Source organism: Cervus canadensis, chromosome 18 (assembly GCF_019320065.1).
Source record: "Cervus canadensis isolate Bull #8, Minnesota chromosome 18, ASM1932006v1, whole genome shotgun sequence".
Classification (NCBI taxonomy): domain Eukaryota; kingdom Metazoa; phylum Chordata; class Mammalia; order Artiodactyla; family Cervidae; genus Cervus; species Cervus canadensis.
Genome location: NC_057403.1, coordinates 16,566,583 through 16,592,691, shown reverse-complemented (window position 1 = coordinate 16,592,691; position 26,109 = coordinate 16,566,583). Strand labels below are relative to the sequence as shown.

General features: G+C 51.4%; 1 protein-coding gene and 1 long non-coding RNA gene across 4 annotated transcripts in view; one reads left to right on the top strand and one right to left on the bottom strand.

Annotated features, from left to right (window-relative positions):
• The first annotated feature begins 123 nt into the window (after positions 1–123).
• LOC122421145 lies at positions 124–22,481 on the top strand. 2 transcript variants are annotated; one of them, XR_006263451.1, is made up of 6 exons: positions 124–328; positions 1,291–1,383; positions 2,455–2,578; positions 17,570–17,748; positions 17,829–18,035; positions 21,334–22,481. It is a non-coding gene; the product is annotated as an uncharacterized LOC122421145 (long non-coding RNA). The 2 variants fall into 2 exon arrangements; XR_006263450.1 differs by lacking the exons at positions 17,570–17,748; positions 17,829–18,035.
• LOC122421141 (phospholipase A2 inhibitor and LY6/PLAUR domain containing) overlaps positions 17,140–26,109 on the bottom strand; it is a 22,764-nt gene continuing 13,794 nt past the window's right edge. The window contains exons 3-5 of one of the 2 annotated variants that reach the window (XM_043436951.1): positions 18,110–18,262; positions 17,581–17,724; positions 17,140–17,383 (exon numbers count right to left, since the gene is read on the bottom strand). In XM_043436951.1, the coding sequence (XP_043292886.1) occupies positions 17,310–17,383; positions 17,581–17,724; positions 18,110–18,262 (371 nt within the window). In that variant the 3' untranslated portion in view covers positions 17,140–17,309. The remainder of the gene's footprint in view (positions 17,384–17,580; positions 17,725–18,109; positions 18,263–26,109) is intronic. The other variant, XM_043436950.1, reaches the window with a different exon arrangement.

The window sequence follows — 26,109 nt, the reverse complement described above, 5'->3', positions numbered from 1 at the left end:
GGTGTGAAAGTGACCAGGAGGAGGGGCTAGAGAGACCCCTGGCCCCAGCGAGGCCAGAAAAGCTCCTTGCTAGGGAACTTGGCGCCTCCGGCTGCTCTCCGGACACACGCACTAGGCATGCGCAGTGGTGACGTAACCGCCGGCGCGCCGCGGTTTGAAAGGCCCGAGCCTCGTGCGCTTGCGCAGTGAAGGCCGCACGGGGCGCACCCCCTGTGAGCCCCCCAGGCTCAGCCCTTCGTGCACCTTTTGGGTCAGGCGAAGCCCACACGACGTTGACATGCCGGAGATCCGCCTCCGCCATGTGGTGTCCTGCAGTAGCCAGGACTCGGTGAGGGACTGGCGTGGGGGAGGGTGGAAGAAGTAAAGGAATTCGTCAGGGGCTCTAGGAGAACTTTTGGAGTCTGAAAGGTGTGGAAACATAATCCGTCTTCGAGGTGCCAAGAAAGAGCTTGACTGGGGTTCTTAAGAATTGCAGTTTGGGAGACAGAGATTCCGATAAACGGAGTGTTGGCAAAGGGAATCAGGGGCTTATGAGGACAGAGGTCAGCAGGTTGTTAAAGTCGTGTGGAGAGAATTCTAATTGACTGTGATACACGTAAAGAAATATTTGACTTTAAAGAAGAAGCTGTCCTGAGTTACTGGAGGGTAAGGGTCTGATGAGTACCTTGAGTTTCTGGCGCATATTCTGGATGCTTTTGTGAATACAATAAGTGGTGAAAAGATCAGATTCCCCTGTAGCTGCGACCGGCTTGGTCAGAATTCCAATGTGGCTCCCGGGGTCAATCTTAGAGAACACTTGTAGCAATGAGGCCTTCGTTTTGGTTTTCTTTTCACAGAGGGGACTTTGTGGAATTCTAAGGAGTGTCATGGGAGAATTTCTGGGAGGCCATAGGGAATTCTGGAGAGATGTGGGATAGAGGAATTTGCTGAGAGAAAAGGAGGGTGTTTTGCTTCCTGGGAAGGAGCAGAGGTGAATTTCCAGGGGAAAATGTTGGAGGGGACTCCAGGTAGAGTGTGGGGGGATTTATGATTTTAACACTGGAAGGTTTTGTATTGGGGTATAGCCAGATAACAGTGTTGTGAGAGTTTCAGGTGAACAGCAAAGGGACTCAGACAGTCATACACATGTATCCACTCTTCCCCAAAGCCCAGAGTGTGCGGGGATTAATAAGGAAACCTAAACCTGAGTCATGTCAGAGGGCTTGAGAAAACTCTGAGAGTCATCTGAGAGCTGGGGTCATAGCTGTCATCTCTGAACCCTAACATTCCCCTTTCTACTCTTCTCTCCAGACCTACTGTGCAGAAAACCTTCTCAAGGCAGACACTTACCGTAAATGGCGGGCAGCCAAGGCGGGTGAGAAGACCATCTCTGTGGTGCTCCAGGTGATTGTGCCAGCCCCCCATCTTTTTTTTTTTTTTTTGCCTTCTCTGCTGGGTGGCATGGGGGATCTTAGGTCTCTGACCGGGAATGGAACTGGAGCCCCCTGCCCTGGAAGCTCAGAGGCTTAACCACTGGACCCCCAGAGAAGTCTCCCTCCCTCCATCTCCTTAATAGAAATCTGTAGGTCCAGGCTCCAGACCCTACTCTGGGGTTAACTGGCCATGAGCTGCGGTACTTTCTCTTCGGTCCTCACCACCTCACCTGGACAATGAGCCTTGTGGTCCCTGTGCCCTTAGCAGGGGAGATAGGTGATCCAAGGACTAGGCCAGGAATGAATCCGTGTGTGATCCAGGTCAGTTGCTGCTCTTTTCAGAGCCTTATCATCCTCATTTGGAACAGTAAACCATTGCCATGCATTCTGCCTTCTAAAGGGCTTTGGACTGGAAGGTGTGTCATATCATCTAGGCCAATCAAGCTCATTTTAAAGATGGGGAAACTGAGGCCTGTGAAGGGCCAAAGTGCAGTGGTCAGTCTCAGCGACCATTTTGGACCGCTCAGTGCTTTGGTACATGCTTGTTGAGGTTGGAGGGAGCCAAGGGAAAAGGGGAGTTTGACCCAGGATGGTGACAGAATTCCCAGCAGGCGGTTCCCGTCAGGCATAAGGAACCTGTGGGAGAAGTGAGTTAGAGTGTTCCCAGGTGCTGCCTGGGTGTTCCCCTGCGTGATCTGGCTCTCCAGGGAGTGGGATGACGTTGGAGCTGTTATAACCCCTCACACGTGGCGGTGCTGAGACCTGACCCCAGTGTGGGTGCTCTCGCCACCTTTTTCTTGCTTCTTTGTGTCCGTATGTTGACTTCCTTTCTTTTTTATATTTATTCATATTTGGCTGCGTTGGGTCTTAGTTACAGCATGTGGGATCTGGTTTTCTGGCCAGAGTTGGGAACCTGGGCCGCCTCCATTAGTAGCATGAAGTCGTAGCTATTGGACCTCCTGGGATGTCTCTGTCTTTTAAAAAAAAAAAAAATTTTGTTTTTAAATTTTTGGCCACTCCACATGACATTTTGGGGCCTTAGTTCCTCAGCCAGCGATTGAACCTGCCGCCCAGCCCTCTGCTCCACTGGAGGTTTGGATTCTCACCCACTGGACCACCACAGAAGTCCTCAACTGCTTGATTTTGGCCACATTCATCCCTCTAATGTAAGTGTGTTTGAGAAAGGATGGTCGGGACAAGGCCTACCAGATTGTGTTAAATATATTATTGTCTGTCTTACCCAGTGGCTCTGAAAATGTTTTGGTTCATAGACCTTTTTGCAACTTAGAGAGAAGCTGAGAATTCTCCTCCCAGGAATTATACACAAACCACAGATTTTGTGAGTTATTTTTGGACTTTAAATATTTCATAGTTTCCGAACATAGTACATCATACTAATGAGAGCTAGCAGTTTATTCACAGTTACAACTGTTTGGGGATACCCTGGTGGGCCAATGGTTAGGATTCCACTCCATGCCACGAGGCCCAGGTTGCAGGCCCAACTTGGGAAAATGCCCCCCATCCCCCAAAAAAACAAAACTGCCAGTCACCATTCTAAATGCCTCATATGGGTTAGGTCACAGAATCCTCATAAAAATCCCATGACCTCAAATCTATTATTATCCCCTTGTTTGATGAAGAAACTAGGCCCAGAGAGATTATGAAATTTGCCTAGAGCCAGTATTTTAAGCAGAGAGAGATGCAGGTGGCTGACAAGTTAATCTCAGGTGGAATTCAAGTCCCCATCTCTCCCTCTTACTCTCCCTGTGACCTCAGGCAAACGGTTTCATTTCTCAGAAGCTGTTTTCTCATCTTTCCATGGAAGATCATGTGATCTGAGCCCAGGGTTACCGTGAAAATCCGGTGACATAATGTTTGCAAAATGCGCTGTCACCACGCAGGTGTTTGTGTAAAGGGGGGATGCACGTGTGTATTAGTGCCTGATCCTGCTGGGCTCTTTCATGAACAGGAGCGTCCCCTTTCATTCTGCACCTCTGTTGGAGTGGGAGCAAGGAGAGACAGGAAGTGGGGAGTGAGAGAGCCAGAGGAACCAGACGAGGCTCCGGCTTCTCTGCCTGGGAGACCGAGGGGGACGTGGCCTCTGTCACCGAGATGCAGGCCCTAGAGCAGGGGGGCAGCCTGAGACAGTCATCTGCTGGTTGGGATGTCCAGGTTTGCTGTGACTTTGGGACACCCAAGGAACAGTATCCAAGGGAGAGCCGGGATGGGCCTGGAGCCGGGGCAGAGCTGTAGGAGTGTCAGCACAGAGACAGGCCCTGAGACTTGAGAGCGGATGGATTCATGTGTTCTTCATTCATAGCAGCGCCTTCTGTAGGCCCCGCACTGTTGTAGGCACACAGTGCCGCAGACATCAGAAGACAAACATATCAGACCTGTGGAGATTTTATATTGGCAAGGAAAGACTGACAGATCAGTAAGTCAAATGTATGTCAGATGCCGCGTGCTGGGGAGGAAATGACACGGTCAGGAGGAATGAGGAATGCCTTCAGTGGGAGAGGAGGCAGTGGCAAGGGGTTTTTTAACTTTTTTTTTTTTTTAATATTTATTTATTTATTTGGCTGAGTTGGGTCTTAGTGGTGGCATGCAGTATCCTTTAGTTGTGAGATGTAGGATCTAGATCCCTGACCAGGGATGGAACTTGGGTCCCTGCGTTGGGAGTGTGGAGTCTCAGACTCTGAACCGCCAGGGAAGTCCCAAGATGTTGAGGTTTTAGCACCAGGATTGAAATTGTGGAGTTGGAAAGCCCTGTTGTCTTGTAGTCAGTGAGTTGGGTCTGAATTTCTCTGCCAGTCATTCACTGTGTGTGACCTGTGAGCCATTGATTTTCCTGTCTGCATCTCAGTTTCCCCATCTGTAAAGCTGGGGGAGTTAACTGACCCTGACTCCCCGTGTGGAAGAGCTTTGCTCAGTGTGGTCGACAAAATAACGGCCCCCTAAAGGTGTCATAGTCTTTGCTGGTGACTCTGTGGTAATGAATCTGCCTGCTGATTCAGGAAACACAGGTTCAAACCATGGGTGGGGAACATCCCCTGGAGAAGGAAAGGGAAACCCATCCCACTGTTCTTGCCTGGGACATCGCATGGACAGAGGAGTCCAGTGCGCTACAGTCTGTGGGGTCACAAAGAGTTGGACATGACTGGCCAACTGAGTGTACACACACAGACACAGACACACACACACAGACACACACACACAGACACACACACACACACACACACAGGTTTTCTGCGTCCTAATCCCCAGAACCTGTACATATGTCCTTTACATGGTGAAAGGGACTTTCTGAGGATTTTTTTGTTGTTGTTGTTGAGGATTTTTTAAAAATATTTCTTTATTTGGCCGCATTGAGTCTTAGTAGGGGCATGCGGGATCTTCTATATTTGTTGCGGTGTGCGGAATCTTTTAGCTGTAGCATGTGAACTCTTAGCTGCAGCTTGTGGGATCTAGTTCCCTGACCAGGGTTCAAACCCAAACACTCTGTATTGGGAGGGCAGAGTTTTAGCCACTGGACCACCAGGAAGTCCCTGTAAGGATCTCAAGGTGGGCAGATGGGCCTGGATGATTTGGGGGGAGGCAGTGTCATCACAAGAGTCCTTATCAGAGGAGGAGGGCGACTGGAGAACCAGTCAGAGGAGCTGTGGGGATGGAAGCAGAGGCTGGAGCGATGCCGCTGCTGGCTCTGGAGACTGAGGAAGGGGCCCCCGCCGAGGAGGGCAGGGGCTCCAGAAGCTGGAGATAAGATGAGGAAACGATTCTCCCCCAGAACGTCCAGAAGGAACGCAGCCCTGCTGACGCTGGCTGTAGCCCGGCCTCGTGACCTCTGGGAGTTACACAGGTGCTTGCCGTCTCAGTGGCTCCCTGTGAAATGGAGATCAAGATAGCTCCTGGCTCCCAGAGGTGTCGACGCGTCTTATTGGGATTACGGGTCTGCCATACCATTTACACTTAGGTGCCGCCACAGTGGCTGTGCATTGCGATGGTTAGCATCCTGTGTCCCGTCAAGTCCTTTCAGAAGTGGGGAGACACCCTTAACTCATGAGTAAACTGGGGCTCAGAGAGGTTTTATGTCACCTAGGGCTGCACAGCCGGAAAAGGCAATGGCACCCCACTCCAGTACTCTTGCCTGGAAAATCCCATGGCCGGAGGAGCCTGGTAGGCTGCAGTCCATGGGGTCGCGAAGAGTCGGACATGACTGAGTGACTTCACTTTCACGTTTCACTTTTATGCATTGGAGAAGGAAATGGCAACCCACTCCAGTGTTCTTGCCTGGAGAATCCCAGGGACGGGGTCGCACAGAGTCGAACACGACTGAAGTGGCTTAGCAGTAGCAGCAGCAGCAGGGCTGCACAGCTTGGCAGTGCCAGGGCTAGATTTGAGCTCAGGCTGGCCTCTGCACAAGCCCAGGCTCCTCCCTCCGCTGTAGGGACGCTCCTGTCTGTAGCGGTGTGCCGGCAGTGTCTCCAGGCCACCGCCCAGCTGGGGGGTGACGTTGCAGATCGGGTCATCGGATGTTCCTGGCTGTGTGGGGTGGTGGACTAGGAACCTTTGGGGGTCATAGTCACTTGTCATTCTGTGAGCCAAATAATACAGCCCCAGAAACTTTCCAGGTGGTCCAGTGGTTAAGAATCCTTCTTGCAATGCAGGGGACACGGATTTGATCCCTGGTCAGGGATCTAAGATCCCCCATGCCTGGGATGAACTAAGCCCAGGCGCACAAATGAAAGATCCTGCAACAAAGATCCTGAGTGTTGCAACTGAGACCCAAGGCAGCCAAATAAATAAATTTAAAAAAGAGCCCGAGAGTGCTTCAGCCCCTGTAACTTCCTTCCACCCCCATGTGGCCTTCTGTCCCTTTATGTCAGACAGAATGCAGACTTTGGGAGAAGCCTTCCTACAGTCATCTCTTTACTTATTTTAGGCTGTGCTGGGGCTTCATTGCTTTTACATCGGCTTTCTCTAGTTGTAGGGAGTGGGGGCTCCTGTCTAGTTACAGTGCGTGGGCTTCTCTTGTTGCAGAGCATGGGACATGGTCTTCAGTAGGTATTGCATGTGCACGCAGTCATTGCAGCTCAAGGCTCTAGAGAACAAGCTCAATAGTTTTGGCTCATAGGCCGAATTTCTCTGTAGCATGTGGAATCTTCCCAGACCAGGGATCGAACCCCTGTCCCCTGCCCTGACAGGTAGATTCTAATCTAGCGCGCCATCAGGGGAGTCCAGCTCTTCTCTTCTTTCAAGACAGTCAATGAGCAGCGACCTCCCTACTGGCAGTGACAGGGTGCCCACTATGGGCTGTGCCCTGTGGCCGTGGTGTTTATGTGCATAAATCCTACACAGGGTAATTTACAGACTTACAGATGAGGAAACTGAGGCTCCAAAAGCTGAGCCGACAAGGTGCTATAGCTAGTGTGCAGCAGAGCTGGGCTCAAGCTCAGGAACCAGTAGTGAACAAACCAAACCAGGCCCCTACCCTCAGGGAGCGTCCACAGAGTCCTATGTGATTGCAGGCAGGGGTGACAGATAGGCAGTTTGTCAGAGTGCCATCAAGGAGAGCAGTGGTGTCAGGTTAGAAGCGCGTCCAGCAGAGACTGGTGGAGCCAGGAACACGGGGTCTAACATATCGTGTGTATGTCAGTGGTCTGTTCCACCTTATTGCTGAGAAGTTTCACTGCAAGCATAGATCTCAACTTGTTGACTGGCCTCTGGACTGTTGCCACTTTTTGGTGGCTTTTTTTGTCTCACCTCGCGGCTCTCAGGATCTTAGTTCTCCAAGCAGGGATTGCACCCAGACCCCAGCAGTGAAAGTGAAAAGCCCTCAACACTAGACTGCCCAGGAACGCCCCAGCACTGTTTGACTATTATGAACACAGCTGCTGTGAACCTTCGTGTGCAAGCCTCTGTAGAGAGCTCTCTTTGGGATAACTATCTAAAAGAGTGAAATTGCAGGGCCTTCAGTTAGATCCAGGACTTGCCTGTTGGCTCAGTGGTAAAGAATCTGCCTGCAATGCAGGAGACACAGGAGAGGTGGCTTTGATCCCTGGGTTGGGAAGATGCCCTGGAGGAGGGCATGGTAACCCACTCCAGTATTCTTGCCCAGAGAGCCCCATGGACAGAGGAGCCTGGCGGGCTACAGTCCATAGGGTCACAAAGAGTCGGACATGACTGAAGTGACTTAGCATGCAGGCAGATGTGTGTCTTACCTATTCGAAATGGACTGGTTTCCAAAGTGGTTGTTCCATTTTACATTACCTTCAGCAGTATGTGAGCTTCACATCTTCACCGATACTTGATATTGCCAGTCTTTATTGATGTATTTCTCTGGGCAGCTCTTAGTTGCAGCTGCACATGCAGCAGGATCTAGTTCACCGACCAGGGATCGGACCCCGGCCCCCTACATTGGAAGTGCAGAGTCCTAGCCACTGGACCGCCAGGAAGTCCCACTAGTCTTTTAACTGACGTGCGTTGAATTTTATCAAGCGCTTTTTCCACCTTACAAAATACGTTCTAATAAATGAGGTTGTCCTTGAACGCACATTCTTGTTCTCAAGGTCCTAGGAAGTTCCCTGGCGGTGCAGTGGTTAGGATGCCACTCTCTCATTGCCAGGAGCCCAGATTCAATCAGTCCCTGTTTGGGGAACTAAAATCCCACAAGCTGTGCAGTGTGACCAAAAAGAATGATAATAATAATAATAAAATGAAGGTCCTATCAGTTGTAAAAAGATAAACTGAGGCACGTTATACTTTGAAGAGTTCATTTAAGCAGAGAATTCAAATCAGACAGCCAAAACTGAGAAATGATTAGAGGTGCTTTGTGGGTGGGTTAGGACAGAGGTTTTTGGAGAGAAAGCGTGGAAGCAGATCAATTATTTAATTGGATTGAGCTTGAACATTTTAAATTAATGATTGGGGTTAGTTCCTTTACAATACTGTGTTAGTTTCCGCTGGGCAGCAACGAGAACCAGCCGTCCGTACACACACCCCGCACTCTGGGGTTTCCTTCCCGCTGAGGTCAGCACAGCGCTGAGTCAGCGCCCTGTCTCTGCAGGAGGCTCTCGGCAGCATCTCTGCCATACACGGCGTCAGGAGCATGTGTACCTCAGTCCCAGTGTCCCAACCGCCCCACCTCCCCAGAGCTTAAAGGATTTTCTTCCTTGGGAAAATCGAGGGACTTGACTATTCACAATTAGTTTATTTCATTCTTGTAGATTTGAGTTCATCAACTCTTGCTTAAATTTTGATTGGTGTACTGAAGCTACCTAAGGCTTTAGAGTCACCCAGTCTAATGGCGTCCTTCTTTAAAATTTTACATAAAATCAACTGTCTTTGGGGCAATTTAAAAAAAAAAAAACGTCTTGGCAAACAGATTCAGATCAAAATTCCACCTTCTTATTACGAGAAGAGTCAATGCATTTTTGGCTAAAACTGTATCTAATCTGGTATGTGGATCTTTATATTCATCTCTGATCTACCTAGAAAAGTGGAATGGTCGGCTCAGGCCTTTATGTTTGCAGAGTCTGGAAACCCTTATGTCAGTAGTCTCCCATTCCCTTGAGGTTTTTTATGTTATTATTACCACAGTTTAATTATCAGCTTTGACTGCACCAGGTCCTCACTCCTGCGCGTGCGCGTTCTCTAGTGTCAGCGAGCGGTGTTTACTCTGGTTACGGTGTGCGGGCTTCTCATCACAGGGGCTTTGCTGACTGCGGAGCAGAGGCTTTTGGAGCCGGCTCTCAGTAGTCGTGGTGCTCGGGCTCAGTTGCCCTGAGGGATGTGGAGTCCTCCGAGATCTGGGATGGAAACTGCGAGCCTGGAACTGGCAGGGAGATCCTTACCCGCTTACTTTCATGTTGTGTGTTCCATAACATCAATTTGCTGTTGTTCAGGACCTCAGTCGCGTCCGACTCTTTGCGACCCCATGGACCGCAGCACGCCAGGCTCCCCTGTCCTTCACGGTCTCCTGGAGTTTGCTCACACTCCTGTCCCTTGAGTCAGTGAGTCCACGATGCCACATAAGCCTCTCACCCTCTGCGGCCCTGTTCTCCTTTTGCCTTCAGTCTTTCCCAGCATCAGTGAAAGTGAAAGGCGCTCAGTTGTCTCTGACTCTTTGCAACCCCATTGACTGTTTGTGGAATTGTCCAGGCCACAATACTGGAGTGGGCAGCCATTCCCTTCTCCAGGGGATCGTCCCACCCCAGGGATCGAACCCAGGTCTCTGCATGCAGGTGGATTCTTTATCATCTGAGCCACCAAGGAAGCCCTCCTAACATCAGGGTCTTTTCCAATGAGTCAGCTCTTCACATCTGGTGGCCATAGTATTGGAGCTTCAGCATCAGTCCTTCCAATGAATATTCAGGGTTGATTTACTTCAGGATTGACTGGATTGATCTCCTTGCTGTCCAAGGGACTCTCAAGAGTCTTCCCCAGCACCACAGTTTGAAAACATCAACTCTTAGGTGCTCAGCCTTTTTTATGGTCCAAAGCTCACATCTGTACATGACTGCTGGAAAACCATAGCTTTCACTATATGGACCTTCGTCAGCAAAGTGATGTCTCTGCTTTTGAATACGATGTGTAGGTTTCTCATGGCTTTTCTTCCAAGGAGCAAGCATCTTTTAACTTCATGGCTGCAGTCACCATCTGCAGCGATTTTGGAGCCCAGAAAATACAGTCTGTCACTCTTTCCGGTTTTCACTCATCCATATATGCAATCTTTGTGTATCTGAGTCTGCAGTTTGTGGTTTCTACTGACCCTTAATCATCGAAGCCTGTTTCTTGATGCTTAATGGTGTGTTTGTGTGTGTGTATGTGTGTGTGTGTGTGTGTGTGTGTGTGAATTCCACTCCTGGGTAATATATTGGTGGAGATTCTTTGAGGGGCTGGTTTGAAGTACATTCCTCCAAAGAGGATTTGCCCTCTCACCAGGTGATACTACATACATGGGACCACTTAGAGTTTTCAACTTGGCTCTTTCCACACTGATAACTAGTTAGGAATTTTGCTCCAAATCGTTGACAGTAGAGATCGTAGATGAGAATACTGGAGTGGCTTGCCATTCCCTTCTCCAGGGGGTTTTCCCGACCTAGGGATGGAATCCAGGTCTCTTGCATTGCAGGCAGATTCTTTACCATCAGAGCCCCGAGGGAAGCCAGTATTGGCTAGGAGTCTGCTGAGAGAAGTTTCCCTGTTATCCCTCCTGTCCCCCCAGAGCTCAGGCCTCCCACTGACTTCCCAACCAGGCCCATCTCCCTTCATTTACCCTCAGGAGGAGCGCTCAGCTCTGCACTCCTGCAGCTCAGGGGCGTCTCCTGAGAGGCCTCTCTTCCTGAGCTGGGGCCCATGCTTTCTTTCCCTTTCCCTCCGCTCCCACCATATTGTCCTTCAGTCGCTAAGTCCTGTCCGACTCTCTGAGACCCCATGGCCTGCAGCACGCCAGGCTTCCCTCTTCTTCACTATATCCCAGAGTGTGCTTCGATTCATGTCTGTTGAGTCGGTGATGCCTTCCAAACATCTCATCCTCTGTTACCCCCTTCTCCTCCTGCCCTCAGCCTTTCCCAGCATCAGGCGCTTTTCCAGTGAGTCAGCTCTTCACACGGAGAAGGCAGTGTCACCCCACTCCAGTACTCTTGCCTGGAAAATCCCATGGACGGAGGAGCCTGGTAGGCTGCAGTCCATGGGGTCGCGAAGAGTCGGACATGACTGAGCGGGTTCACTTTCACTTTTCACTTTTATGCATTGGAGAAGGAAATGGCAACCCACTCCAGTGTTCTTTCCTGGAGAATCCCAGGAGTCGGGGAGCCTGGTGGGTGCGTCTATGGGGTCGCACAGAGTCGGACACGACTGAAGTGACTTAGCAGCAGCTCTTCACATCCGATGGCCAAAGTATTCCCACCACCTACAGCCCTTTGAAAATCAAGCTCCGTGATACGGGAATCAGTGACAAGGCAGACACCAACATCAGTGCTACCCATCGTATCAGTCTGGGTCCCACCAGGAGACTGAAACCACACCAGTTAGTTTACCAGAGAATTAATATCAGGAATTAGTAAGGAGGTGGCTCAGTCAGTTTAGAATCTGTCTTCAATGCAGGGGACACAAGTTGGATTCCTGGTGCGGGAAGATCTCCTGGAGGAGGAAAGGTCAGCCCAGTCCAGTATTCTTGCGGGGAGAATTCCATGGACTGAGGAGCCTGGCGGGTTACATTCCATGGGGTCCCAGAGTCCGACACGCCTTCGGGACTAAACCACCACTGTTAAACTAAAGAGGACAGAAGACGCAGGTAGAACACAGAAGCGAGTGCTAGGAGCAGCCAGCATCCTTAGGGTTGGAGGAAGAAAAGATAGGGGTTGGAATTATTGAAATGTGGCTGTTTTGATGCTTGGAGGTGAACCCTTGGGGCTGAAATTCAGATCCTGAGGAGGGGGTGATCCCCGGCTGGTTCTGGTCTTACCCTGAGAACGTGCGGTGAGGCTAGTCCTGCAGGTCCTGGGGTGCTACAAACTGGACTCACCTGCGCGACCCCGCCCCGACCCCCGCTGCCAATACGGCCTCAAAGCACACCGGGGTGTTGCCCCAGAGCCCTGCAAGATCCTGCTTCCCTCCACTAGCCTTGCGGTCGCTCTCTCTCTCTCTCGCTCCCCCTGCTGGCGGAGCCTGACGAGCAGCAGCTGGGGATATAGTTGTGCCCAGCATCCCACAACATCCAGCGTCTAGCATGGGATGTCAGGGCCTGAGAGATCACGGGGCGAGGGGTCCGCCAGTCAGAATCCTGGGTTCTTGAAGGGAATGAGGGCTCTGACTAGGGCTTGGAGTGGGTGATGTCTGATGACCAGGATTCCTGGGTCCTGAAGGGAAACAGAGTTTGGGGGACAGGATTCCTGAATTCTCTGGGGACCATCAGATACGGAACTCCTCAAGGGAGTTGAGGGTTTGGACTCCTCGAAGGGGGCTATCTTGGTCTCTCAAGAGTAGATCTAATAGGTGTCTAGTCCCCCTGAGGAGGAGGAGGTGGATGCCCTGATTGCTGATGAAGGCAGTCTCCTTCCCACTGGGGATTGTGACATGAAGGAGGGGAGTTTGGGTTCCCCAGGGAGCTGGAATCCTTGGGCTTCTGAGCTACAAGGGTATAAGCTGTAGGTATCCGGGGTTGGGGGATAGACCTGCATCCCAAATGGGCTTTGAATCTTCACTGGGGAAAGGGTGGTTCTCTGGAGTCTCAGAACTCCTGGCTCCCCAGAGCGCTGTGTTCCTTGCTTCTAAATTCATGGCTGGTGGAAGGTCTCCATGTGGAGCAGGGATTTGGGGTCTGTGTGAGAGAAGTGGAGATGCTTTGGTCCCCCTCGGGGCATCTGCCACCCTGAAGGCACTGCCGCCCACCTCCCCAGTATCTGATACCAGCCCCTGCCCACTTACTTCTGTTGCTCTCATTTACGGCAACCATGCAGGAGTCTTCATCTGGGGCACAAGTCTGCAGTTTTCCTTTGCAATTGGGACCATCACACGTCACAGCTTAGCGGGTACCCTGCAGTTAGAGAATGGGGCTCTAGTGAAAGGTGCCGTGGTCTGTGGGCCATGACTTCCGAATCCAGATGGGGATGGCGTTGTGGGGTCTGAAGGAAGAAGGTCTGGTGTCTCCCTGGTTATTCATGGGCAGGACAGTGGTCACTGAACAGGGATCTGTCGGAAGCTCGGCAGGGATGCCATGGTCCTGAGACAAAGCTGCTTTCTGGGGCGGGGCAGAAAGCAAGTCCGATCAGGGAGCAAGTTTATGTAATTACAAGGCTGGTAACTAGGGATGCTAGACCCGCTGATAAAGCTAGGGGACCTTGACGGGTCCTGCTGAAGGGTTCCATGGGCTTTAAAACTTTTAAAAATATTTTTACTGTTCTTTTTTCTCTTGTTGCCTGTGTTGGGTTCCTGTTTCCTGTTGGTTTATCTCTAGTTGTGGTCAGTAGGGGCGACTCCCGAATTGCGGTTTTGGGTTTCTCGTTTGTGCTGGTTTCTCCGGTTGCAGACCACGGCTTAGAGCATGAGCTCAGTAGTTGTGGTGAAGGGTCTTAGTCGCCCCAATGCATGTGGAAGTTTCCTGGCCCTGGGATTGCACCTGTGTCCCCCGCTCTGGCAGGCAGATTCTGCACTGAAGCACAGGGGAAGTCCTTCATGGACTTGTGTGAACCTTCCCGTCCACCTGGTTCTCGGGAGTGGGATCACCTTCTGTGTGGCTACCAGGCTGTCTGAGTCTGGTAGGCAGTGGGTGCTCAGGCAGTGGTACCTTAGAGGGGATCTGCATCCCAGGTCAAGAAGAAAGATCGAGGACTAAGAGGAAAAGGGCCTGGACTCCTTGGTCCTGAGAGAGCAGGCAGCTGGGGGTCCAGACGCAAGGTATCTCGGTCCTGGGGAAAGTGGAGCTGCCTGAACTCCTATATCTGAGGGAGGAGGACACTCGGGACCTGAGCTCCTTAGAGTCCTGGGAGAAGGGAAATCTCTCACCGTCGCCTCATTTTTTTTCACACTAATGACAAATACTAATCATACTCTCTGATTTTCCAGAATTCAGGTGTCTCATTTTGAGACACTGCCTGGGATACAGGGAGCAGAACCCATCCAAACCCATCCTTTCTCATAGACTTAAACCCACATGTTTTTTAGCTCTTCCTCCCTTGGGGACCCAGGCTTTCTCCCATTTACCCTCTGCCTTCTCCATGAATTTCAGTTCCCAGGACAGCTCTTCCCTTCTCCCTTGAGCACCTGGCAGAATGTTCTCTCATACTTCTTGTTTTGATGGTCCCAGGAATCCAGAGCCCTAGTCACTTACCCAGACCCAGAGGGGTGCAGAGCAGCAAGGAGGCCAGCAGAAAGGTCTCAGCAGGAAGGACTCCAGACCCGGTGAGAGGGAGGGGCGCAGGGTCCAGATTCCAGCATGGGGTGTCTGGGCCTGAGAGATCACGGGGTGAGGGGTCCGCCAGTCAAAATCTGGTGTGCTTGAAGGGAATGAGGGCTCTGACTAGGGGTTGGAGTGGGTGACATCTGGTCACCAGGATTCCTGGGTCCTGAGGAAAACAGACTTCTTGGGGACGGGATTCCTGATTTGTCTGGGGATCATCAGACTATGGAACTCCTCAAGGGAGTTGAGGGTTTGGCCTCCTCGAAGGGGGCTATCTTGGTCTCTCAAGAGTAGAACTAGATCTAATAGGTGTCTAGTCCCCTGTGGAGGAGGTGGTGGATGCGCTGATTGCTGATGAAGGCGGTCTCCTTCACACTGGGGATTCTGACATGAAGGAGGGGAGTCTGAGTTCCCCAGGGAGCTGGAATCCTTGGGCTTCTGAGCCACAAAGGGTGTAAGAGGTAGGTGTCCAGGGTTGGGGGATAGGCCTACATCCAAAATGGGCTTTGAATCTTCATTGGGGGAAGGACTGCTCTCTGGAGTCTCAGAACTCCTGGGCTCCCCAGAGGGCTGAGGTCCTTGCTTCCTCATTCATGGCTGGTGGAAGGTCTCCATGGAGAGGAGGGAATTGGGGTCTGTGTAGGAGAACTGGAGTCCCTTTGGTCCGTCTTGGGGAATAGGAATTCCATCTGTGTTGCGCTCGGGCCAGACAGCCCTTTGACAATCAGGGTGGCCTTTTACAAGTGGCTCAGCAAATGGCATCTACATGCAGAGTTATCGTGAGCATCCCACGTAGGCACGCCTGTACCTGCATTCTCTGTCTTGCACAATAATAGACTTGCAACCCCTCCTGGAAGCCCGGAACACGGGGAGCTCAGACTTTAGTCTCACCCTTTGCTCAGGGTGCCCTCCTCTCTGACACCATCTCTGACTTGACCCTGTCTGACTTCTCCACCCTGCGCTTCCCTCTTCCAAATAACGTCTACCCTCCTGCCAAGGGGCCTCCTGCCTGGATCAAATCTCAGAAAGCAAGACCTGCTTTATTTCATGTGTCAGCGTCCCCCTGTGTTGATCCCGTTCACACAGCTCTGTATCGGCACTCTTGGGTGTCACGGCTCTCTTTTGGAACGGTTGCCTTTTAAATCATGGCTTTTCAAAGGGTTGAATTTTAGGCTCTGGAGGCAGCAAGTTGGTAGCGAGGCATCTGTCTCTGGGAGTATACAAAAAGAAAAGACAGAAGACTCCGTTGTGCAGGGATCACTTGCTGCCCTCAGGGTGATTCTACGGGGCCCCTGCATGCTGGCAGGCCTTGAAGGCAGAAATTCAAGTAAACATGATGAATCTTGGTGTTGCCACTGGCAGAAGCAGAGGAGGTCCAAAAGCCTCTTCAGCTTAGCTGAATTTCCTACTTGTCAGGATAACGATAAATTTGTGTCCGTTAAGGTGAGGAACCGTGAAGCCCGGAGAATCAAGGGTGGCTTTGCTTGTGGTGTTTTTTGGAGGAGCGAATAAAAGAGTAGAAATTCTGTTGTGTGTCTGTTCTTTGGGTTTCAGGGGGGTGGAAGATGCTTGGGATTCTGTCAGCCGGAAGCCTAGACTTCTGGGTCTGAGGGAGGAGGGATGGAGGGTGAGGACCCCAGGGTCCCTGGAGAGGAGGGGTGGTGGGGTTGTGTGCAGGATAGAATTCCTGCAGACCCCCAAACCTCCGCAGGGACCTTTGGTGCACTTGGGTTTTGTGCCCCTGTCATCTGCCATGAGAAGGATGTTAACCAGGGAGTCACACATCCAGAAGACTCTGGAACCCCACGGAGGTGAACTAGAGTCCCCCTCCCAGACTGGAACCAAACCGACCAGAGCACAGCCAGAAACAGAGCTGCCCCAGATACCTACAAACCCATAGGAAGAAGAGTGTTTCTTTTTACAAGTCTCAAGTGGGGCATGGTTTGTTATACAACATTACTCAGCATGAACAGACTAATACAACTTTGTTGTTTTAAACCACTGAGTTTAGGGACTGGCTTGTTACTGTAGCATAACCCAGACTATCCTGATAGATGCCAAAGTCTAGTAGCTGCCACACATGGCCACTGAGGAAGTGGCAGCTATTAGGATGGTAACTCTTTGGCCAGACACATTGTCCCAGAACCCAGGCTGCCTTCAAGGCGCTAGTGCAGGGTGCTCAGGCACTCAGTGGGGTCTGACCCTTTGTGACTCCGTGGACTGTAGCCTGTCAGCCTCCTCTGTCCGTAGATTCTCCATGCAAAGATCATGGAGTGGGTTGCCATGCCCTTCTCCAGGGGATCTTCCTGACCCAGGAAGTGAACCACGTCTCCTACATTGGCAGGCAGATTCTTTCCCATTGAGCCACCAGGGAAGCCCCTTAAATGTGCTAGGCACTGCACTAAGTCCTTTTTACGTGTTCTTTCATTGGACTCTTAAGACAACCCTTTGAGGTTATAGCTATTATCTCCGCATTTTACAAACTTCAACTCTGGGGCAAGAACAGGTTAACTAGGAGAGGTGATCATGGACTCTGGAGTCTGACCCTCCCAGCTGTTTGACCAAAGACAAGTGATACCACAATCCGTGCCTCAGTCAGTTCTGTAAAATGGGGGCAATACTTTCAGCTTCACAGAGTTGTGACTATGAAATGAGGTACTACATGGAAAACACTTAGCATGGGGACCAGGCAGGAAGTAATCCCTTAAGAAAAGGCAGCATCTTCCATTTCTTTCTTCCATAGAGAGTGTTCCCAAGGGTTCAGACCCCTGCTTTTCTCATCCCATCTCCCCGAAATGCAGCACATCACAAAGACTCAGGATTGTTCTGTTAACTTGTTTAATTTATAGACACATGGGAACTGTAGAAATTTCTAGAAACACAGCTGACAATGAATGGAGACCAAACACCACATGGGCCTCAGTTCCTCACTCAGCCTTGCCAGAAGCCTGGGGGCTTGGACGACAGCTGGTCTTCTTGATGGTCAACAAACGAGAGCCTCAGGGCACCAGGGTCCCAGGCTTGCTGTGGCAGGCGGTCTCCGTACCACAGCCCCGGGCCGCAAATTTGATACTTGCGGGAGGGGATTATAGACTACAGTCAGGATCTCCAATGCCTCCCTCCTCCTAGTCCAGGGTCACGTGCCCCAGCTACCTTCTCCCCCAGATCTTTGGAGCCACTCTCTCCCTTAGAATCTGGAAGAATGAGGCTCCAGTTCTGGGACTGTCTGGAATCCCTGTGCCCTCCTCCCGATATCCAGGTGCCCCTTACCAGGTTGTGCGAGGCCAGACACGGCGACACAGTGGGTTTCCTCACCCACGCAGACCGCTTTGAGATTTGAAGTGCATGTTTCCGAAAAGGCAGCGATGCAGGAAGGACACCGAAGGCCATTCTCTGTATGGTTTCTCACGATCGCTGAAGAGGAGGGTGGAGGGGAAGGTAATTGGAGACGTTAGTCCCTTTCCCAACATCACAAACACTCAGGGGACACCAGTTGCTAACGCACACTGCATTTTCAGAAAACAATATTTGACTGCATTGGATCTTAACTGCGGCATGAGGAATCCAGTTCCCTGACCAGGGATCAAACCCCTGCAGAGAGCGCATGGAGACTTAGTCAGTGGACCAGCAGGGAAGTCTCTGGATACTGCAGTTTACAGTAGAAGAAACCAAGGCTCAGCGCAAGGAGGACGCTCATCCCTGGTTACAGGGCAGGTCAGGAGCAGGTGCTCACAGGTGGCCCTGGCGGGGGAAGGTGGGCAGGGAGGGACTCCAGCTGTGGGGCTCAGCCGGGGCTTACCGGGCAGTGGGTCCTGGTTGCACCCATCGTTCTTGCAGCAGCGCCTCGTGGAGCCCATGTAGTTCTCAGTGTTCATGGTGATGGCGAAGGATCCTGAGTCACACTCGCTGGATTTTGCACACCCCTTGTAGCTGGTCACCGCCAACGAGCCCTCTGCAGCATGACCGTGGGCAGAAGGCTCAGTGGCCCCCGGTCTGGACCCTTGCCCTGGGCTGTCTCCCCCACCTTATCGTAGCTCCAGCCCACTGCTGTCTAGAGAGGTCTCTTCCAGCTCCCCACATTCAAGCCCCTTTCTGCCTGGGGCATCATCTGAATGGATTACCAGGTATGCACCCCATCCTCCCCCTGTCCCCAGGCTGTGCTGGACTCTCCAGAGTGGCCCCTTCCACCCCAGGGACACCCCACTGCCATCCTGCAGGGGTCACACCTGGAGTGGTCTTTCCCAGACCACCTGTAACTAACCCCAATCCTCTGTAATGGTCTCTTCCAGTCTTCAGCCCTCCCCTGACCCCTGGAGTTCCTTCCACCAAATGCTGGGATGGGGCTGCCATCCCCACCTGCTGTCACAGCCATTTCCTTCTCCATCTAAGGTAGACTCTTCCAGATTTCCCAGGGTCACTCCCCAGATTTCCTACCTATGGTCTCATGCTGCCCTCCTTGGCTACTCTCAGGTCTTGCCTGAAGTGGTCTCTTCCAGTCTCCCTGGCCTTCCCCTTCCCCACCACAGATAGGGTGTCTCCTCCAGGCCTAGGGTTTCTGCTCTTTATACCACGTGTTTGGGTGTGTAGGGCTCAGTTGTGACCGATTCTTTGCGACCTCATGGACTGTGCCGAGGGATCCTCTGTCCTTATATGTCTCTCTCTCTATGACAAATTTGGGAATCCCAGGGTGCCAGGATCCAGCCTCGGCAGGATCCAGGTGGTACCCTCAGGATAAACGGCGTTGGCGAGAGAGAGAAGACACGTTAGACCAGCCTTGATAGTGCCAAGTCTGGGAGGGAGAGAGAGAGAGACAGAGAGAGAGACACCAGACGGGGGGTGCAGCAGAGTCTGGCAATGCTGTATTTTTTGACCGTGGCTTTTATACCCTAAATTAGTACATTTCTTTTTTTTTTCTTTTTTTATTTCGGGATGATGAGAGAATAGCATTGAATAAATTAGTACATTTCTAAGGGGAAGATAGTTTAACATTACATCAGCTTGTTCTTCATGAAACCACTGCCCTGCCCTCAGCCTTTTTTTTCTTCCCTGAAGCCCAAGATCAGAATCAGGTCATTTTGTTTCCTTTAGGGTAGAGCAGCTGCTAGGACTCAGGTACCCACTCCACCCCGTTCTCTCCTTTTCCAAGTAGGTGCCCAATATTGCTGAGGCCCTACCTGTGGGCGCCAAGCAAGTCCAGGCTTGTTCTGCCAGGGCATGCTTGGCTCATACTCGCTTTTCTGTGTTTGGTTTGTCTCCATCTCCGACCCTAACCCAGGATGCACTTGGGTCTCTCGCAGACTGAACAGAGGGGTGCTTGTTCAGGGCATGGGGATGGTAGGAGACAGATGATGAGTTCACACTGGAAAAGTGAGGCATGGTTAGAAGCAGTCAAGACTGGGTGTGTGTCTGGCTCGGGCACATACTTTGTGTTTTACTGAGGTCCTTTAACACTCTGTCTACCTCAGGCCTGATCTTCAGGGATCAGAGGTTTTCTCATGTGTGTTAATTGTGTGTGTGTGTGTGTGTGTGTGTGTGTCTGTTTGTGTTGGGCGTGGGGAGGTTAGCCAGCCAGCCAGCCATGGAGGGGATCTTGTTGCGGTAGGCTCCCGGCTTTCTGAAAAAATCCACTCAAGTTTCCTGGCCTCTTGCTTTCCAGGCTTCAGCTGGGGCGCTGAGGATGGCGAATTTCTGCTGGGGACCAATCCTGCAGGCCAAGCCGGTTGCTAGAAATCCTGGTGTGAAAGTGACCAGGAGGAGGGGCTAGAGAGACCCCTGGCCCCAGCGAGGCCAGAAAAGCTCCTTGCTAGGGAACTTGGCGCCTCCGGCCTCTCTCCGGACAGACGCACTAGGCATGCGCAGTGGTGACGTAACCGCCGGCGCGCCGCATTTTGAAAGGCCCGAGTCTCGTGCGCTTGCGCAGTGAAGGCCGCACGGGGCGCACCCCCTGTGAGCCCCCCAGGCTCAGACCTTCGTGCACCTTTTGGGTCAGGCGAAGCCCACACGACGTTGACATGCCGGAGATCCGCCTCCGCCATGTAGTGTCCTGCAGTAGCCAGGACTCGGTGAGGGACTGGCGTGGGGGAGGGTGGAAGAAATAAAGGAATTCGTCAGGGGCTCTAGGAGAACTTCGGGAGTCTGAAAGGTGTGGAAACATAATCCGTCTTCGAGGTGCCAAGAAAGAGCTTGACTGGGGTTCTTAAGAATTGCAGTTTGGGAGACAGAGATTCCGATAAACGGAGTGTTGGCAAAGGGAATCAGGGGCTTATGAGGACAGAGGTCAGCAGGTTGTTAAAGTCGTGTGGAGAGAATTCTAATTGACTGTGATACACGTAAAGAAATATTTGACTTTAAAGAAGAAGCTGTCCTGAGTTACTGGAGGGTAAGGGTCTGATGAGTACCTTGAGTTTCTGGCGCATATTCTGGATGCTTTTGTGAATACAATAAGTGGTCAAAAGATCAGATTCCCCTGTAGCTGCGACCGGCTTGGTCAGAATTCCAATGTGGTTCCCGGGGTCAATCTTAGAGAACACTTGTAGCAATGAGGCCTTCGTTTTGGTTTTCCTTTCACAGAGGGGACTTTGTGGAGTTCTAAGGAGTGTCATGGGAGAATTTCTGGGAGGCCATAGGGAATTCTGGAGAGATGTGGGATAGAGGAATTTGCTGAAAAAAAAGGAGGGTGTTTTGCTTCCTGGGAAGGAGCAGAGGTGAATTTCCAGGGGAAAATGTTGGAGGGGACTCCAGGTAGAGTGTGGGGGGATTTATGATTTTAACACTGGAAGGTTTTGTATTGGGGTATAGCCAGATAACAGTGTTGTGAGAGTTTCAGGTGAACAGCAAAGGGACTCAGACAGTCATACACATGTATCCACTCTTCCCCAAAGCCCAGAGTGTGCGGGGATTAATAAGGAAACCTCAAGCTGGGTGATGTCAGAGGGCTTGAGAGAACTCTCAGAGTCATTTGAGAACTGGGTCATAGCTGTCATCTCTGAACCCTAACATTGCCTTTTCTACTCTTCTCTCCAGACCTACTGTGCAGAAAACCTCAAGGCAGACACTTAGGCAAATGGCAGGCAGCCAAGGCGGGTGAGAAGACGATCTCTGTGGTGCTCCAGGTGATTGTGCCAGCCCCCCATCTTTTCTTTTTTTTGCCCTCTCTGCTGAGTGGCATGAGGGATCTTAGGTCTCTGACCGGAAATGGAACTGGAGCCCCCTGTCCTGGAACCTCAGAGGCTTAACCACTGGACCCCCAGAGAAGTCTCCCTCCCTCCATCTCCTTAATAGAAATCTGTAGGTCCAGGCTCCAGACCCTACTCTGGGGTTAACTGGCCATGAGCTGTGGTACTTTCTCTTCGGTCCTCACCACCTCACCTGGACAATGAGCCTTGTGGTCCCTGTGCCCTTAGCAGGGGAGATAGGTGATCCAAGGACTAGGCCAGGAATGAATCCGTGTGTGGTCCAGGTCGGTTGCTGCTCTTTTCAGAGCCTTATCATCCTCATTTGGAACAGAGTAAACCATTGCCACGCATTCTGCCTTCTAAAGGGCTTTGGACTGGAAGGTGTGTCATATCATCTAAGCCAGTCAAGCTCATTTTAAAGATGGGGAAACAGGCATAGGAAGGGCCAAAGTGCAGTGGTCAGTCTCAGCGACCATTTTGGACCGCTCAGTGCTTTGGTACATGCTTGGTGAGGTTGGAGGGAGCCAAGGGAAACGGGGAGTTTGACCCAGGATGGTGACAGAATTCCCAGCAGGCGGTTCCCATCAGGCCTAAGAAACCTGTGGGAGAAGTGAGTTAGAGTGTTCCCAGGTGCTGCCTGGGTGTTCCCCTGCGTGATCTGGCTCTCCAGGGAGTCGGATGACGTTGGAGCTGTTATCACCCCTCACACGTGGCGGTGCTGAGACCTGACCCCAGTGTGGGTGCTCTCGCCACCTTTTTCTTGCTTCTTTGTGTCCGTATGTTGACTTCCTTTCTTTTTTATATTTATTCATATTTGGCTGCGTTGGGTCTTAGTTACAGCATGTGGGATCTGGTTTTCTGGCCAGAATTGGGAACCTGGGCCGCCTTCACTAGTAGCATGAAGTCGTAGCTATTGGACCTCCTGGGATGTCTCTGTCTTTAGAAAAAAAAAAAATTTTGTTTTTAAATTTTTGGCCACTCCACATGACATTTTGGGGCCTTAGTTCCTCAGCCAGCGATTGAACCTGCCGCCCAGCCCTCTGCTCCACTGGAGGCTTGGATTCTCACCCACTGGACCACCACAGAAGTCCTCAACTGCTTGATTTTGGCCACATTCATCCCTCCAATGTAAGGGTGTTTGGGAAAGGATGGTTGGGACAAGGCCTACCAGATTGTGTTAAATATGTTATTGTCTGTCTTACACAGTGGCTCTGAAAATGTTTTGGTTCATAGACCTTTTTGCAACTTAGAAGCTGAGAATTCTCCTCCCAGGAATTATACACAAACCACAGATTTTGTGAGTTATTTTTGGACTTTAAATATTTCATAGTTTCTGAACATAGTACATCATACTAATGAGAGCTAGCAGTTTATTCACAGTTACAACTGTTTGGGAATACCCTGGTGGGCCAATGGTTAGGATTCCACTCCATGCCACGAGGCCCAGGTTGCAGGCCCAACTTGGGAAAATGCCCCCCATCCCCCAAAAAAACAAAACTGCCAGTCACCGTTCTAAATGCCTCATAGGGGTTAGGTCACGGGATCCTCATAAAAATCCCATGACCTCAAATCTATTATTATCCCCTTGTTTGATGAAGAAACTAGGCCCAGAGAGATTTTGAAATTTGCCTAGAGCCAGTATTTTAAGCAGAGAGAGATGCAGGTGGCTGACAAGTTAATCTCAGGTGGAATTCAAGTCCCCATCTCTCCCTCTTACTCTCCCTGTGACCTCAGGCAAATGGTTTCATTTCTCGGAAGCTGTTTTCTCATCTTTCCATGGAAGATCATGTGATCTGAGCCCAGGGTTACCGTGAAAATCCAGTGACATAATGTTTGCAAAATGCTCTGTCACCACGCAGGTGTTTGTGTAAAGAGGGGATGCACGTGTGTATTAGTGCCTGATCCTGCTGGGCTCTTTCATGATCAGGAGCATCCCCTTTCATTCTGCACCTCTGTTGGAGTGGGAGCAAGGAGAGACAGGAAGGGGGGAGTGAGAGAGCCAGAGGAACCAGACGAGGCTCCGGCTTCTCTGCCTGGGAGACCGAGGGGGATGTGGCCTCTGTCACCGAGATGCAGGCCCTAGAGCAGGGGGGCAGCCTGAGACAGTCATCTGCTGGTTGGGATGTCCAGGTTTGCTGTGACTTTGGGACACCCAAGGAACAGTATCCAAGGGAGAGCCGGGATGGGCCTGGAGTCGGGGCAGAGCTGTAGGAGTGTCAGCACAGAGACGGGCCCTGAGACTTGAGAGCGGATGGATTCATGTGTTCTTCATTCATAGCAGCGCCTTCTGTAGGCCCCGCACTGTTGTAGGCACACAGTGCCGCAGACATCAGAAGACAAACATATCAGACCTGTGGAGATTTTATATTGGCAAGGAAAGACTGACAGATCAGTAAGTCAAATGTATGTCAGATGCCACGTGCTGGGGAGGAAATTACACGGTCAGGAGGAATGAGGAATGCCTTCAGTGGGAGAGGAGGCAGTGGCAAGGGGTTTTTTGACTTTTTTTTTTTTTTTAGTATTTATTTATTTATTTGGCTGAGTTGAGTCTTAGTGATGGCAGGCAGTATCCTTTAGTTGTGGGATGTAGGATCTAGATCCCTGACCAGGGATGGAACTTGGGTCCCTGCGTTGGGAGTGTGGAGTCTCAGACTCTGAACCGCCAGGGAAGTCCCAAGATGTTGAGGTTTTAGCACCAGGATTGAAATTGTGGAGTTGGAAAGCCCTGTTGTCTTGTAGTCAGTGAGTTGGGTCTGAATTTCTCTGCCAGTCATTCACTGTGTGTGACCTGTGAGCCATTGATTTTCCTGTCTGCATCTCAGTTTCCCCATCTGTAAAGCTGGGGGAGTTAACTGACCCTGACTCCCTGTGTGGAAGAGCTTTGCTCAGCGTGGTAGACAAAATAACGGCCCCCTAAAGGTGTCACAGTCTTTGCTGGTGACTCTGTGGTAATGAATCTGCCTGCTGATTCAGGAAACACAGGTTCAATCCATGGGTGGGGAACATCCCCTGGAGAAGGAAAGGGAAACCCATCCCAGTATTCTTGCCTGGGACATCGCATGGACAGAGGAGTCCAGTGCGCTACAGTCTGTGGGGTCGCAAAGAGTTGGACATGACTGGCCAACTGAGTGTACACACACAGGCACAGATACACACACAGACAGACACACAGACACACAGACACAGACACACACACACACACACACACACGCGTTTTCTGCGTCCTAATCCCCAGAACCTGTACATGTGTCCTTTACATGGTGAAAGGGACTTTCTGAGGATTTTTTTGTTGTTGTTGTTGAGGATTTTTTAAAAATATTTCTTTATTTGGCCACATTGAGTCTTAGTAGGGGCATGCGGGATCTTCTATATTTGTTGCGGTGTGCGGAATCTTTTAGCTGTAGCATGTGAACTCTTAGCTGCAGCTTGTGGGATCTAGTTCCCTGACCAGGGTTCAAACCCAAACACTCTGTATTGGGAGGGCAGAGTTTTAGCCACTGGACCACCAGGAAGTCCCTGTAAGGATCTCGAGGTGGGCAGATGGGCCTGGATGATTTGGGGGGAGGCAGTGTCATCACAAGAGTCCTTATCAGAGGAGGAGGGCGACTGGAGAGCCAGTCAGAGGAGCTGTGGGGATGGAAGCAGAGGCTGGAGCAATGCCACTGCTGGCTCTGGAGACGGAGGAAGGGGCCCCCGCCGAGGAGGGCAGGGGCTCCAGAAGCTGGAGATAAGATGAGGAACCGATTCTCCCCCAGAACGTCCAGAAGGAACGCAGCCCTGCTGACGCTGGCTGTAGCCCGGCCTCGTGACCTCTGGGAACTTACACAGGTGCTTGCCGTCTCAGTGGCTCCCTGTGAAATGGAGATCAAAATAGCTCCTGGCTCCCAGAGGTGTCGACGCGTCTTACTGGGATTACGGGTCTGCCACACCATTTACACATAGATGCCTCCACAGTGGCTGTGCATTGCGATGGTTAGCATCCTGTGTCCCGTCAAGTCCTTTCAGAAGTGGGGAGACGCCCTTCACTCATGAGGAAACTGCAGCTCAGAGAGGTTTATGTCACCGGGGCTGCATAGCTTGGCAGTGCCAGGGCTAGATTTGAGCTCAGGCTGGCCTCCGCACAAGCCCAGGCTCCTCCCTCCGCTGTAGGGACGCTCCTGTCTGTAGCGGTGTGCCGGCAGTGTCTCCAGGCCACCGCCCGGCTGGGGGTGACGTTGCAGATCGGGTCATCGGATGTTCCTGGCTGTGTGGGGTGGCGGACTAGGAACCTTTGGGGGTCATAGTCAACTTGTCATTCTGTGAGCCAAATAAAAGAGTCCTAGGGAATTTTCCAGGTGGTCCAGTGGTTAAGAATCCTTCTTGCAAAGCAGGGGACACGGATTTCATCCCTGGTCAGGGAACTAAGATCCCCAATGCCCGGGATCAACTCAGCCCAGTCACCCAAATGAAAGATCCTGCAACAAAGATCCTGAGTGTTGCAACTGAGACCCAAGGCAGCCAAATAAATAAATTTAAAAAAATAGCCTCAGAGTGCTTCAGCCCCTGTAACTTCCTTCCACCCCCATGTGGCCTTCTGTCCCTTTATGTCAGACAGAATGCAGACTTTGGGAGAAGCCTTCCTACA